A 15,283-nucleotide genomic window follows, 5' to 3' on the forward strand; every position below is an offset into this window, starting at 1 on the left:
TTGGTCGATCAGAATTATGCGGTTGTGGAGTTTTGTTGGGTAGATCTGAGGTTCTTTTATTGCTTTGCTTACTTTTATTTATACCCTACTTCCCCACTTTTAAAAGAAACCCCAAGACAAAGATTGATTAATCCATTGATTTTACTTTTCAAGCATGCCAATCATTGTAAAACAAGGTTTACTTTAACCTTTTAAAGTAGATGAACTACTTTTATGTAATCGTGATACTTGCAAGATCAACAAATCTTAAAATCAAGAGAAGGACTTTCATACAGCAAACGCACACTCTTAAGCATACGAACTTTTATGTGATCGGGATACTTGCAGATCAACAAATCTTAAAACTAAGAGAAAGACTTTCATGCAATTGGACACTCTCAAGCGTATCTGTCATTTTAACTTACTGCTAAAAATGCAGACAGTTTGTCACTCCTTTATTTACCTACTCAGCTGTAACAATGATAAAAGTTCCATGAAAGAACAAACCAGACTAGATCCAGGACAATCAATTATCAATCATCAGAGATTATCAAGTTCAGCGCTTGCCCTTGGCCCGCCAGCCACCAGCCATGGGGCCCTTGGGTCCTGCACCCTTTGGCAAGTTCCCTTTGCCTTGAGACTTTTGTGACTTGGCCATTACTTCTGCCTTCTGTGCCTTCTTTTCGTCCTCAGTTTTCTTAATCCTCTCCTTAATCTCACTGCAGACTGCATACATGATCAAGTGATATATCTATATATATATATAATTATAAACTACTAATCATTGCTTCTTAATTAAGCCTATATTTGTTCATAAGATTGATTAATGATGACATATGTTGTACCATATACTAGCCTTAGTATTTGGCCTCATGACCTGAGCCTATTATGTATGTAGAAGGTAATGGAAATTCTTATTCTATAATAGGGGTCCTTCGCCCTCATTGGAAAAGGATAGAAAAGGGAACCCTAGCCTCTATAATCTCCATGTACATTGTAACCCTCAATTTACATAGTGAAACCGAAATGATACCAATGTGGACGTAGCCTCAACTTGGGATGAACCACGATATATCTTTGTGTTCTTGTAGGTTTGTATGATTCACAGTCGGATTTACGTTGGTCCAAGATCGACCTGATTTTGTGCATCAACAGCATAATTTAACATCTAAAACATATACTTACCGAAAGTGCAACCTCTCTTGCAGTGTCTCAAACCTAAGGTTTCTCACTTCTTTCTTTTGCATGACCTCCAATGTAGCTCCCACAATGGACCTTGAGTATGTCTTTTTCGTGCTGCGACGGCATTTCTTCACAGTTTCCGCAGCTATGTCCTTGTACTGTTTTTCAGACATAAATTAGCAACGTACGAAGCACCAAAGCGAAAAGATTTACTAGTACTACAAGTGATTACTTGTTAACAAAATCATGTTTTTTTCTTTTTTCTGATCAATTCAGGAATTAGTTATCTTCTTGTGCTGCTTTCTGTAAATTGATGTCCAAACAAGTTTAGCTGGCTTCAGGCGGTTGTAGAAGTATCTCTTTCATTTAGAGTTGGCAAACAGGAACACCTTAAAATTGATCAAAAGGAAATTCACAATTAATGTAGTTCTAGAAAACATGGAGATGCAGTAAGCTTTATGTTATTGGTAAAGCGCTAACGAGCAAGAAAACATATTTGCATTGCATCAATATAACGTCTTTCGGACAGCTCAATCTCTTGTGTTAGTTGTTACTTGGAATCATATCGAACATATCTTATGCCCTTGTCAAGGCATATCCTAAAACGACATAGTTCAGTCCTAAAATCATTGCAACAATAATTACATTAATTAACGCAATTTTTAACTGGAAATTACAAATTCACTGAAACAACCAACACATTAAACCCTAATTAATATAATACATGTTTGTGGAAATGAAATACAATGCACCCAAACCTATCAAAGTATCTACTTCACCCTTTTTGTTAATATTGTTATTATTTGTCCATCATAGTTTTCTCAACAACCAACCAAATCGATCAATAAACTGCACATGCAAACGTACAGCTTCATCTAATTCTTACCCACCATCATGAATTAACATAAACCAATAACCAATAACCAACACATGATCTTCATCAGCTGCATACGCATTCATCATATAACCACAAAACCAAATCCAGATATCTCAGTTCATTCTGCTCGCATGTACATATACGTACACGAACATATATAAATATATATATATATGTAAAAGAAATGAAAATTAATAATGATAACAGCAAGTCTTGAGAATGTGAGAGAAAATAAATTAATTCCCGAAAATAGTATGAGCAAATATATTATGAAATTTTCAATTCAGATATTGGGAAGGGTACAATGCTTGGCTACTAAAAAATGATAAAGAGTTAAATCAATACTCCTACTCAAATTTTTTCGTGTTCAAATCACAGAACCTTGTACTTATAATCAGAACCGTTCATGATATAAATCACTCTGTAAATATCATCTCCATAAAAAATGAATTAAAACTAAAGTCACTTAGCAAATCTATTAGAGTAAATACATAGATGATTCATGATGATTTTACCCATTTTGTTCATCTGTTTTTATACAGTTAGATAACTAAACGACGTTAATTTTAATTCATTTTTTATATAAACGATCTTTGTAAAGTAAATTATAATACAAATATTTTTAATCATAAATACGAAATTCTATAAATCGATAAAGAGCAATTTTTAGAAGGAACTCTTAATTATTATCTAAGTAAACAAGTATTATTGTTCGGGAGGGTTTTGAGTCTTGGCGTTTGACCGGGAGGTCAGCAATACCCGGAGAGAAGAGGCCCACGTAATTATTTTGAAAAGCTAAGAATTTTATGGGCCCTAAAATTTTCTTCTGTCAAAGCAGAAACCCTGACAGGCGGTGCCAACTTTGAAACAGTAGGCTGGGCTTCAGAAGTTTTTTTTTTTTTTTTTTTTCTTGTCAACTCGAATTGTGTAAAATGTGAATCCAACAGCATTCAGAGAGGAAAATAAATTATATATTCAATTTTAAAGAGAGAGAAACATAATGCTACATTTTATATAAATCAGTTTAATTAGCAAATCTTACTAGATTATGGTCATCTGTATTTGTGTAGCTTAATCTTAAATAAAAAGAAAATTGGTACAAATATGGGAATTTTCGTGCTAAATAATTAAAAAAAAATACTTATAGTTTTTATTTGTTAGGTTTACATTGAGTGTTGAACTTAGGTTTACACCATCAATAATTGCGCCATTGAGTTAGAGTTGGTATGGACAGCACTCATAATATTTTGATACAAAATTCATGCGTCACCATAAGTTTTTGTTTTTTTGTTTTAAAGGAGAGTAGCTAGCAATCCACTTTTTAGGCTGAAAAGACTTACATAGTTATTTCAACCTTCTTCTGTCCACTATTGTATACTTCATCAGTGTCAGGAATATGATGCATCATAAGTTCACTTGTAAAGTGATAATAGGGTTAAGATTAATTTTTTATAATAAATAGCAAAAAGTAATTATGAAACTTAGAAATGGAAGCATAGTGGCATCTCAATAAATTTCGAGTGAAAGAAAAAAAAATTGCAGTAAGATAAAATTAAGGTACAAATAAAAGGAAAAATGAAGTCAAATTACATACACACGTGAATATGTTATTGTAAAATAGAAACTAATTAAATATAAAGCAATTGTGATTCTCTTTCAGTAACGGTGTTTTAATCAAATTTCATATCTTATACGACCATGACCACATCCATTCTTATATGAGAAAATGAGAAGGTCAATTATTGCGATTAATAAGAGAAAGTTCAATGTATTCGACTAAAAATTTCAAGTTCATAAAATTTTAATTAATAAAGTAATTCTAACGGAAAAAAATAGTACAAATTGATTTTTGTAAAAGAAATTGAGTGGATGTGGACATCGTATGCAGATCGTAATACTTGAAAGTTGAAGGGCATTTCTGTAAAATAAAGAAGCTATATCCGGAAATAAAAAGCAGTGACGTCATACAGAAACAAAAGTACACCAAACCCTGCAGTCTAGGTGGTCGTTTAGATTCAAGGAATCCGTAACCCTCTTTACTCAAATGACCATAACACCCTCCAAAAGCGCCCCGCCTCATTGGTCAAAACGGAGTCAATGCACCGACAACCGATGTAGCGTACACACGGAATCAAAACCCAGCGAGAGGCAAAGTGCACTAAAACGAGAGCACCGCACGCGCGTGAAAGCAGATTTGGGCGGATTTCACGAAACCTGTGGGCCCCCCGCCACGCCCCTTCCCATTTCTGCCTCTCTTTCTCGCCTCTATATAATAATATGCGTTTATTGAGAGCTAGAGAGAGAAAGTTTTAGAGAGAGAGAGAGAGACTCTGGTGTCCATGAGCGGGGAGGGAGGAGGAGGGAGAAGGTGAGGAGGAAGGAAGCAAAAATTTAAGGCATTTGGGGTCTGAAATTTTGGTTCAATCAAGGCATAGAGGTTGTGAGAAGAAAAAGGACAAACAAAAATAATTTAACAAAAAAAGGTCCATTGACTCTTTTGGATTTTAATTTTTTCTTGTCTGAGAGAAGGAAAGAGACTTGTAAGTCAGCAGCAAATCTTCAACTCCCTTTGTTTATTGCCATTAATTGTTTTATTTTATTGGTTTAATATATATTTTTGTTTGTAGACTTCACAGAATCACAGTTGCAGAGAAAGAAAAAAAAATATATATATATATAATGTATACGTATATGTTATTTTTTTTTCTTCTGTTTTTGTTGTTTGTGGTCGATTATCTATTTTCCTTGTGAGAAAATACATGATTTTTTCACTAACAAAGTGAAAAATATGATTTTGTTTGTCTTTTTTTTTGTAATATTTGCCTGTCTTCTCTTCAACAGATGGCATAAGAGAGCGAGGAGTGTTGTAAAAATTCATTAAAACATTTGGTTGGCTGTGTGACATAGACAGAGGGAGGGTTTTAGTATTTTGCTCGCTGCAAAGTTAAAAGGTTTAATCTTTTGGCCGTACTGGGTTGGTTTGCATGTCATCCAACTATACATCCGCAACTTTATAGATTGTAGAGAGAGAGAGAGAGAGAGAGAGAGAGAGAGAGAGAGAGAGGAAGGGAGGTCCACCGAGTCTTTTTTTTGGCTTGGATTTGGTAATTATGTAATCCAAAAGTCGTAAGGGTAATAGTGTGAATAAGATAAGCTTTTTCTTTCTTCCCTTTCAACTTTTGGTGCTTGTTTGTTTTCCTTTTCGGCTTTTCCTTCTGCCATGCTTTTAGAGACCCTTTTGGAGTTAACTTTTCCTTTGTTAGGTATTTTCCAATCCTGCCAAACAATTAGGGTTTGTTCTCATGGTATTTGGGGGAAGGAAAGAGATGGGAGAGGAAAGGGGATTGTGGTTGTGTGTGAACTGGGAATCAGAAAATAAAGGGGTTTTCTAACTTTTCTGTCCTGTTGTTCTTTTTCTATCCTTTATCAGTAAACAGATTCTAGAGAGAGAGGGAGGGAGGGAGAGAGAGAGAGAGAGAGATTGTATGTGTGTGTATGTGATGCATGGGGGTTGACAAAGGAAGCAGATTTTTCTTCTGTTTCTACTTGGAATGCAATTCCCACTTTTTTCCGTCTTTGGCTTAGTCTGGCAATTTGTTGGGCTAAAGGTCAAAGATTTAGAATAAAAAACTCATACGTATGTACCCTTTGTGAAAGTGATAGTGATTACTTTTCATGGCTATGAAACCCTGCACAGCCGGCTGAGAGAGAGAGAGAGAGTCTAACAGTCAACAAATTCAGAGAAAAGCTATAGAGTCTTAAAGGGTTTCGAAGTTTCGATATTTTCAATCAGTTTTTTTTCACAAATTTTGATGAGTTTGGGAGGTTTGATCAGTAGCAGTGGGGGTGGAAATAGTGGAGGTGGGAGGGCAAGAGTTGTGGCTGAAATTGCTCCACATGCCCCCTCCTTCATGCCCAGTGGCACCATTGCACACCCACGCTTCCACCCTTCTTCCCCAATCCCCAATTCAATGCAGATTTCCTCCTCTGCCCTCTCTCTCTCCATTGTATGCTGCTTTCTCTCTCTGGAAATCAGTCACCTTTTCCATTGATTCATGCTTCAAAACCCCATTGTTTCTTTGTTTTCTGGTTTTTTGATGTTGTTGTTGACGATGTTTCTGTTTGTGTCTGGTCTGTTGATGGTGTTGATGATTTTCCTGTTGGTGTTTGGTTTGTGCAGCAGAAGATGGACGGTCACGGTGAACTTGGTTTCGCTGAGAATTTCGACCCCGGGATCATCGGAAGGCTGAGGGATGATGAGTACGAGAGCAGGTCGGGGAGTGATAACTTTGAGGGCGCATCTGGGGATGATCAGGACGGCGGCGGCGGCGGCGGCGACCAACCGCCGAGGAAGAAAAAGTACCATAGGCACACTCCTAACCAAATCCAAGAACTTGAAAAGTATGTTTTTTTCTTCTCACAGATCCTTAATTTTTGTCAAAAAGTTTTTTTTTTTTTGTTTTTTTTTGTGTTTTGGTGTTTTGTTTGAGATTGTGGACTTGATTTGTAATAGGGGTTTGCGTTGTTTGTTTGTTGTTGTGTAGCTTTTTCAAAGAGTGTCCTCATCCGGATGAGAAGCAAAGGTCGGAGCTCAGCCGTCGTCTCAGCTTAGAGACGAAGCAAGTCAAGTTCTGGTTTCAAAACAGAAGAACTCAGATGAAGGTTATTGTCACATTACTTGGCTACTTTGTGGTTTGTTGGTAATTTAATTTAGTATTTTGTTAGATTTGGTGTTTGATTTTGTGAATGATGGAAATGTTAATTTGTAATTTTGAATCAGACACAACTTGAACGCCACGAGAATATAATTCTCAGGCAAGAGAATGACAAGCTGAGAGCTGAGAATGGTGTGATAAAGGATGCTATGTCAAACCCGGTTTGCAACAATTGTGGAGGTCCGGCCATTCCTGGTCAAATATCGTTTGAGGAACACCAACTTAGGATTGAGAATGCTCGACTGAAGGATGAACTGAACCGCATATGTACTCTCGCAAACAAGTTCTTGGGCAGGCCCATCTCCTCCTTGGGCAATGCCTCCTCCGGTTTGGAACTTGGTGTTGGAAGAACTGGGATGGGTGGTATGAATGCTCTAGGCGCTGATTTGCCACTGGGGCTTGATTTAGGAGATGGGATTTCAAGCTCTTCCCCTATGATGCCTCTCGTTAAGACCTGTTCAGGCATGATGGGGAATGAAGTACCATTTGAGAGATCTATGTACATAGATCTTGCATTGGCAGCTATGGATGAATTGGTGAAGATGGCTCAGGTAGATAGCCCCTTGTGGATCAAAAGTTCAGATGGGACAGATATATTGAACCTTGAGGAGTACCGGGCATTTTCTTGCATTGGTATGAAACCTAGCAGCTTTGTAACTGAAGCCACTAGGGACACTTGTGTCGTAATACTAAACAGCTTGGCTCTCGTTGAGACATTGATGGATGCGGTATGCTATCCTACTCTTTGTTTCATGAAGCGTTTGATTATTTATCCTGACTTATCTGTTAGACTGTTAGCATGAGGATTGATAAATATTGATGTCGTTAATATTTGAACATTGGACTTCGTAGATTAAGATGATAAGTTTTGTCTCTTGATAAATTTTGACTATATTCCAAAAAGTAAAATAATATTTGAAGTTGACGTATTTGAAACCATTTTTTTCTTTGAGTAGAATCGATGGGCAGAAATGTTTCAGTGTTTGGTTGCTCGAGCCTCCACCATTAATATGATATCCAACGGCATGGATGGGACTAGAAATGGTGCTCTTCAAGTGGTATGCATCTCATTGCTCCTCTCTTATCCACCTTCTCTTTCTTCTGATGAAAAATTGGAACTCATTATGATCTTGTTCTGTAGATGCACGCTGAGCTTCAAATGCTATCGCCGTTGATCCCTGTTCGTCCACTGAAGTTCCTCCGTTTCTGCAAGCAACATGCAGAGGGTGTTTGGGCTGTAGTTGATGTTTCTCTTGACATCAATCAAGAAGGTTCCAATACAAACCCGTTTTGGAACTGCCGGAGGCTTCCTTCCGGATGCATTGTGCAAGATATGCCTAATAATTGCTCCAAGGTAATTATAGCCGATGCCCTTCTTTACTTGTTACATTTAACTTTCCATGCAATCTTATGGTTATTTATGATTATTGAGTTGGCCTTTGGCTGTCTGTATTTTCCTTCTACGATTTAAATATGGTTGTTGAGTTACATAATTCGAGTTTGTTGAGAACACAACAAGGTGAAATTATTATGGGCAGTTAAATTCCCGGACCTAGACTTGAACTTCCAAGAGTTTACACTCTCAATATCACCCAACAAAATTGCTTTCTCTTTGATGAGATTGCTCCTATTGTAATGCACGTAGGACTTCGCCTAGAAACCGGTACCCTTTATTAGTATTTTACTGAAGAAGATGCTTCTTCCTCTTTCTTAATATATAGTCTTCGAATTTCGAAGCCAGGGTTGCTCATTGTCTGTATTTAATTAGCTTACTGCTGATCTAAGAGATGAGAAAATCAAGAATGCTCCCAGTTTAATAGTAGAGAACCGTTGTATCTATTTCCGCTTCAAAAATATAAGATATCCATAAATCCTTATGTGCAGGTGGAAATAACATAAACTAAGTATTTGATGCTTCTATTCCTATCTCTCCTTCGGTCTTCAGTGTTTTCTTTATCGTCCACAAGACAGAATGACCTGGATCCAGTTTCAATTTGTTATATTTTGAATTCCATGCAATGTGATTTTCTGTACACTATTTTATCATATTGTTCGCTTCTCCACAAGCCGCAGTTTTGACTTTTACGCTTTATGTTTTCCTCAACCTTGTTTACTGCACATTTAGTTTATAATCCGTTTTGTTTCATGTCAACTCATCTCTTTGTTTCATGTCAACTCATCTCTAGGTGATATTATCTTGACCCTTATTGTCTTTCTCCGATCGATCCTTCTCTCTCACTCTCTCTCACTCTCTCTCTCTCTCTCTCTTACTCACAGACACACATTCATGCACATGGCAATGTTTTTGGTTGTTGAAAAAATGTTTGAATTCGAACTTGGCAGTATGCGACAATTTTTTCTTTGCTAAGTGTGAAAGCTGAAAGGGGTCACTTTGGTAAATTCATGAGGTGGCTGCATGGCCTGATTGATCATAAAACAAGGAGCAGTTAAAACTTAGTTTTTTTTTTCAATTTATTTTTGTAGGTGACTTGGATAGAACACACTGAATATGATGAGAATGTCGTCCACCCCCTCTTCCGGCAATCACTGCGTTCGGGTATGGGCTTTGGTGCGCACAGGTGGCTTGCCACTCTGCAAAGGCAATTTGAGAGCCTGGCATTCCTCATTTCGTCTGCCAACTCCAGTGAAGATCACTCAGGTCACCCCACTGCCTTCGATTACATTTCTCTAACAAATATGCGATGTCTCATATTCTGTATTCTGACAAATACGTATGTTCAACAGGGATAGGTATCAACGGTAAGAAAAGCATGCTAAAGCTTGCACAGCGTATGGTGGATAACTTCTGTGCTGGGATTTCTGCCTCGTCTGTGCGCAAGTGGGACAAACTTCGCTTTGAAAATGTTAGTGAAGATACGAGGGTTATGGCCCGGAAGAGTATGAATGACCCCGGCGAGCCACCAGGGATTGTGTTGAGTGTTGCAACAACTGTTTGGGTTCCGGTATCAAGGCATAGGGTGTTTGAGTTTTTGCGAGATGAACAGTTTAGGAAGGAATGGGACATTCTGTCCAGCAACGTTCCAATGCAACGCATTGTCCAAATTGCGAAGGGCCAAGGAGGTGCCAATGGTGTTTCTCTTCTTCGTGCTAACGTGAGTGGCTTCTATTTACTTTTCTACTCGTTCTCTCCCATATACATCAGTTGTCTTATTTCGTGTGTTATTTTCCTGATTTCAGGAGACAAATGCCAACGACAGTAACATGCTGATATTGCAAGAGACGTGGACTGACCCTTCGGGCTCACTTGTAGTGTATGCACCAGTTGACACTGATTCAATAAATGTCGTGATGCGCGGTGGAGATTCTGCTTATGTAGCTCTTCTGCCATCAGGGTTTGCAATCCTTCCCGGTGGCCCACCTGGCTATGAAGTGGTCAAATCTGAAGGCAATGGCAGTGATGGCAGCAACGGATGTTTGCTGACTGTTGCATTCCAAATTCTAGTTAGCAGCCTTCCGACGGCCAAAATCAACATGGAGTCGGTTGAGACAGTCAGCACTCTCATATCTTGCACCATTCAGAAGATAAAATCGTCTCTTCAAGCAGCATAATGTTTGGAAGACCATGCATGCATGCCTACCTGCTTAGCTTTTGTTTTTGCGTTTTGCGTTTTGCTTTTTGGAAACAGAAATATATGATACATGGGAGAACATAAGAGGATTAGAAATGGATGTGATATATAGTGAAAGAAGTCGAGATTGAAAGGTTTTGCGAACAGGGGTTTCGAGTCAAGAACGAACCGCTTTTAAAGAATTTCTGTGTGGTAAATTGCTTAGTTGGGTTTTTGGTGTGGTTTTGAACTTGGAAGAACGATAGTTCGTTGGTTCGGGTATTGACTCTGTGGACCCGAAGGTTTGAAGGTAGCCTCAGCTCGGTCTGAGTTTCAAAGAAATATTACTGACATTGTTGGAAGGAACCTTTCGTTTCTGCTAATGGTTATATTTTGGATTTCTGATGACAAATTTTGCTTGGTTTGCTTTTCCTCTAGGTTTTTTTTATTTTTTATTTTTTTAATACTCTGGTTCTCTTGTTAATTTTAATGTTGAATGCTACTCTCCTTTTGTCTAAACCACCACGAAGTAACCCAGTTGATAGTGACGAGTTCCAAGTTTGTATTCCACACGGCATTTCGTGTGTTCGATTTCTGGCATTGTTGAATTACACAATGATGGTCAAGGAGAGGCTAAAATGCCTACATGAGTTTTCTCAGCCATCGAAATAATGGAATGTTGTGGTGAAGACATCAGCTAATCCCTCTCTTAAGAAAAAAAAGTCTCCTTTTGTCTCTCTTTTACTTTAATTGCCAATTGTTGAATTCTAATAAAATTACTACAGACAATAAATCGTGATTTATGTACAACTCGTTCAGAGGCTGGCCAAGTCTCAAACAAGGAAAAACAAACAAAACTCATTTTCAAAAGGAATGTACTTTTTGATATGCCTCCGTGACATCATGGTCTATTGCACAATGTTACGTGAACAAGTTAAAACACGTAACATTTCACTATTTGTATGGAACATCAGAGTCTCATAGTCTAAATGAGAGAACTAGGAGGAGTTTCAAACAAATGAAGGTCCAGAATAAAACTGTGGCCCAAATTTCCTAAATACTATTTTCTAGCCCAATTTTCAAAAGCAGTCTCAAATCCAATGCTAACATAGTTTCGCATTCGCGCCTCACAACTTCTAGTAATTCATCATTTCCCCACCACATTTCAAACTCCCTTCTATTTACACCCCTAATAGGCCCACTAATTTCCCATTTTCCCTCGCCTGTCGTCTCCTACCTTCGCAGCATCGTCATCCCCAAAAACCCTGCGCAAAACCCTAAACCCCCAGCCACCCAAAATGCGCATTTTCTTAACCTACTCATCCAATTTCTTGAACCCCAAGTCAAAAACCCTAAACCCCATCACTTTCCTCCTCTGCAATCTCACCCCGACCCGACCCAAATCGCAGTCGACCTCCATCCCCAGAAAACAAGCCAGAATCCGCGACCACGGCTACGACAACTACATGGAAATCGAAAAGAAAACCCGAAAAGTCCTCAAATTTCAGGACCTCATCCTGTCGCAGCCCAACCAAATCATCCAAGTCTCCCGCCTCGACCTCCTCGCCCGCCGCTTCGGCTTCAAGCAGCACGAGGCCGGCATTTTCGTGCTCAAATTCCCCCACGTCTTCGAGATTTACGAGCACCCAGTTCAGCGGATCCTCTACTGCCGGTTGACCCGAAAAGCCCACCTCCAGATTGAGCAGGAGAAGCAGGCGCTGGTGGCACAAACTCCTGACGCCGTCACCCGCCTGAGAAAGCTCCTGATGATGTCCAACACCGGGCGGCTCCGCCTCGAGCATGTTCGGATTGCGAGGGCGGAGTTTGGGCTGCCGGATGATTTCGAGTACTCGGTAATTCTCAAACACCCTGAATACTTTAGATTGTTTGATGCTGAGGAAACTAGGAACAAGTACATTGAGGTTGTTGAGAAAGATTGTAGCTTATCTGTTTGTGCAATTGAGAAACTTAGGGAGATTGAGTATAGGGGGAGAGGGATTGATGCCGAGGATATAAGGTTTTCGTTTATTGTGAATTTTCCACCCGGTTTTAAGATTGGGAAGTACTATCGGATTGCCGTGTGGAAATGGCAGAGACTTCCCTATTGGTCTCCGTACGAGGATATTTCCGGTTATGACTTGAGGTCGATTGAGGCGCAGAAGCGGATGGAGAAGAGAGCAGTTGCTGTGATTCATGAATTGCTGTCGTTGACGGTGGAGAAGAAGATCACATTGGAGAGGATTGCTCATTTTAGAATGGCGATGAATTTGCCTAATAAGTTGAAAGAGTTTCTGCTTCAGCATCAGGGGATTTTCTATATTTCAACTAGAGGGAATCATGGGAAGCTTCACACGGTGTTTCTCAGGGAGGCTTATAAGAAGGGGGAGTTGATAGAGCCAAATGATTTGTATTTGGCGAGAAGGAAATTGGCTGAGTTGGTTTTGATTAGCCCTAGGAAGGCGAGAATGGATAGCGAATTGGTTAGTTACCGCAGGGATTGGGAAGATGATGAGATGGGGCACATTGGAAGAGAACGCATTGTGAATGCTTTTGAGGATTTAGGAGGCGGGGATGATGTTAGGCGGGAGAGGGATGTGGAGGGTGGTACGAAATCAGATAGTGGTAGTGATTATGACTCTGATTGATGACGATGATCCGTTGTGGTGAAACTATGGACGAAAAGGATTTTCATGAAGCCGATTGACCAAGATAGAACTCATATTTTGCTACTTGAATCATTACCGTTATGGAAGTTTCAGCTTGAAGGAGGGCAATCCACAACTGCATCATCCAACCCAAGTGTCTTTGAAACATTGCGATTGGCTGATGATGGAGGGTAGCATTTATGGTATGAAGAATTGCTTATTCGTGGACAGCACCTCATATGGAACTGACTCCTTGGATATTGGAGGGTAAAGTTCTGATGCCAGTAGCCTTTTAGGCTTCTGCACAACTTGGTGAGTTGAACTTTGGTTGTGGCTATCTTTTCACTACCATTGCCTCTTTACCTTGTGAATTCGAAAGAAGCCATTTTTGAACCATTTGAAGACATTGAACTTAAGCACGAATAAATGGAAAAGTTTTGGTTTGGGAGAATGTCCTTGCAGGTTTCTGAAATCAACCAACACCATCACCACTGCAATGTTGTATTTTGTAAGATTTTGACTGCATCGGGACGGATTCTTCTGCATTCAAATGGATCCTAAAATCCGAAATTTTGGGTGAATGTGTGTGTTAGGTGAACAGAAATATCGATTGTCTCCATACATGAGTTAAGCCAATTGGCCATAGCAGTATCAGTAAGCATGTCCCCTTGCATCCTAGTTCGAATGCCACGTCATAGATTGTTGTAGTTTAAATGTCAAACAAGAACCCATTGATGGTCTCATGGCCAATTGGTCCAATTGGATCCATCAGAAGAGCCCATTTGGTTGGAATTTATTTGTCTGGAATTTGGACCAACCCAATTTATATTGCAACTTGTAGTTGTAGGTAAACATTCAACTACAATAAACAGGTACATAAATAAAAACAAAGACGACTACGACATTGATCAATTTTGCACATTTTTGTATTGTGTTACGTAGGGCAAGAAAACACAATTGTTTTTCAAAATCGTGTTAGGCTAAGCGTAAGCGTCAGTGTCGTCGTTGTCGTCCTCGTCGTCGAGTTTGGTAATCAAAATTTGTATGTGTTCAACTTAATGTAAACAATACACAATATTTTGTTGAAAGTGAAATATAACCTAGTTTTTCAACCACAAATATTGTAAAGACACTTTGCCAAGAAAATTGTGTTTGTAGAGCAATCCTCTTCAATCTATGGCCCATGAGAGAAACTTCTATGAGACGGGTTTACCTGTCATCAAGATGTTCAATGCCAAAAATATAACGATATGCTGAAAAACAATAACATTTAGCATTATAACAGTACAAGACGTTACAGTGTACTCATGTCTTGCAAGTTCTCTTATAGAGGGAGAAGCCCACAAGCGCAACTGGGCCCACATCTAGACCAAACTTTCACCTAATTCCTTGCGTACGCGTCGGCGTTAATTGATGAGAAAAATCTTAAGTCTTACACTCACACCTTTCTCACGTGAAAGCGATCCCCACTCCCTTGCTTATGAATGCCCTCGTCCCTCAACCGTCCGATCTCACCCGATCGGTTTTTACTAACCGGCAGTCGTTGTAGTGAGTGTGTCCCACGTGTCCTTTTTCTGCAAAAATCATCTAGTTGGCATGATGTGCATTCGCGGACCACCTGATCACTTTTGCCACTTTTTTTTTTTTTTTGTTTTTATCGAACGATACATTCTGTTAGATTAAATGTAAAATTAGTTACAAATGAAGTTCAAATCAATCTTCATTCTTCACAACCAAGAATTTCGAAAAATTTAATCGAGAAATTTGTAGAGAACCATTCGCTTTCTTTTTTACACTCATTATTAATAAGTAAACGAGCCATATATTGTATTTTTTTAATTTATTATTCTAATTTATGACTTTTACACGAAAACATTCGGAAAGAAAAAAACTTAAAAAAAAAAAAAAAAGGGGAGAATCTCCGAGAACACCCAGAACCGAAATAGTAAAAAACAAATGCTTGGCATGCCTCATCATGCGTCCTACCCCAAATACAAATATTGTCAACATTGTAACCAATAGAAGAAATAGCATCTACAAAAAATAGCATATGCATGAAAACTAACTTCTCTATAAACATGTTCCTTAAAATTTATTTGATACATTTTTTTTTCCTTTCAATGCGTAATTTACCTTAAAACCGAAAAACTCAATTGATCAAATTATTTCACTGACCTTCTCAATTTATGAGTGAATCCAAGTGAGTAAACGTGTCAATGATGTTGATAATAATCGATCTATATTTCAAGTGAGTAAACGTATCATTGATGCTGACAAAAATCAATCTAAATCTCCACTCTATACAAAGATATTATC

At 38.7% G+C, this 15,283-nt stretch overlaps 2 protein-coding genes and 1 pseudogene across 11 annotated transcripts; 2 read left to right on the plus strand and 1 right to left on the minus strand.

The window, feature by feature from the left end:
* Positions 1 to 397: 397 nt before the first annotated feature.
* LOC125471098 lies at positions 398 to 2,121 on the minus strand (annotated as a pseudogene).
* A 2,233-nt stretch (positions 2,122 to 4,354) lies between these two features.
* On the plus strand, positions 4,355 to 10,734 carry LOC103960540 (homeobox-leucine zipper protein ANTHOCYANINLESS 2). Of its 10 annotated transcripts, XM_048571080.1 has the most exons (10): positions 4,355 to 4,578; positions 4,880 to 4,989; positions 6,219 to 6,439; positions 6,583 to 6,700; positions 6,819 to 7,481; positions 7,710 to 7,811; positions 7,895 to 8,107; positions 9,238 to 9,412; positions 9,499 to 9,866; positions 9,952 to 10,734. In XM_048571080.1, exons 3-10 carry the CDS (start codon positions 6,225 to 6,227, stop codon positions 10,321 to 10,323), a joined length of 2,226 nt encoding a protein of 741 aa, XP_048427037.1. In that variant the 5' UTR covers positions 4,355 to 4,578; positions 4,880 to 4,989; positions 6,219 to 6,224; the 3' UTR covers positions 10,324 to 10,734. The 10 variants fall into 10 exon arrangements, with proteins under 10 accessions (XP_048427037.1, XP_048427033.1, XP_048427038.1 ...); XM_048571076.1 differs by lacking the exon at positions 4,880 to 4,989; XM_048571081.1 differs by lacking the exon at positions 4,880 to 4,989 and having other exon boundaries at positions 6,222 to 6,439.
* Positions 10,735 to 11,343: 609 nt separating this feature from the next.
* LOC103960539 (protein ROOT PRIMORDIUM DEFECTIVE 1) lies at positions 11,344 to 13,418 on the plus strand. Its single transcript, XM_009373023.3, has one exon. The coding sequence runs from the start codon at positions 11,621 to 11,623 to the stop codon at positions 12,965 to 12,967; it is 1,347 nt and encodes a 448-aa protein (XP_009371298.2). The 5' UTR covers positions 11,344 to 11,620; the 3' UTR covers positions 12,968 to 13,418.
* The last annotated feature ends 1,865 nt before the right edge of the window (positions 13,419 to 15,283 follow it).

Source organism: the organism of the source record quoted next, unplaced genomic scaffold, assembly GCF_019419815.1.
Source record: "Pyrus x bretschneideri cultivar Hongxiangsu unplaced genomic scaffold, Pyrus_bretschneideri_v1 Contig57, whole genome shotgun sequence".
NCBI lineage: Eukaryota > Viridiplantae > Streptophyta > Magnoliopsida > Rosales > Rosaceae > Pyrus > Pyrus x bretschneideri.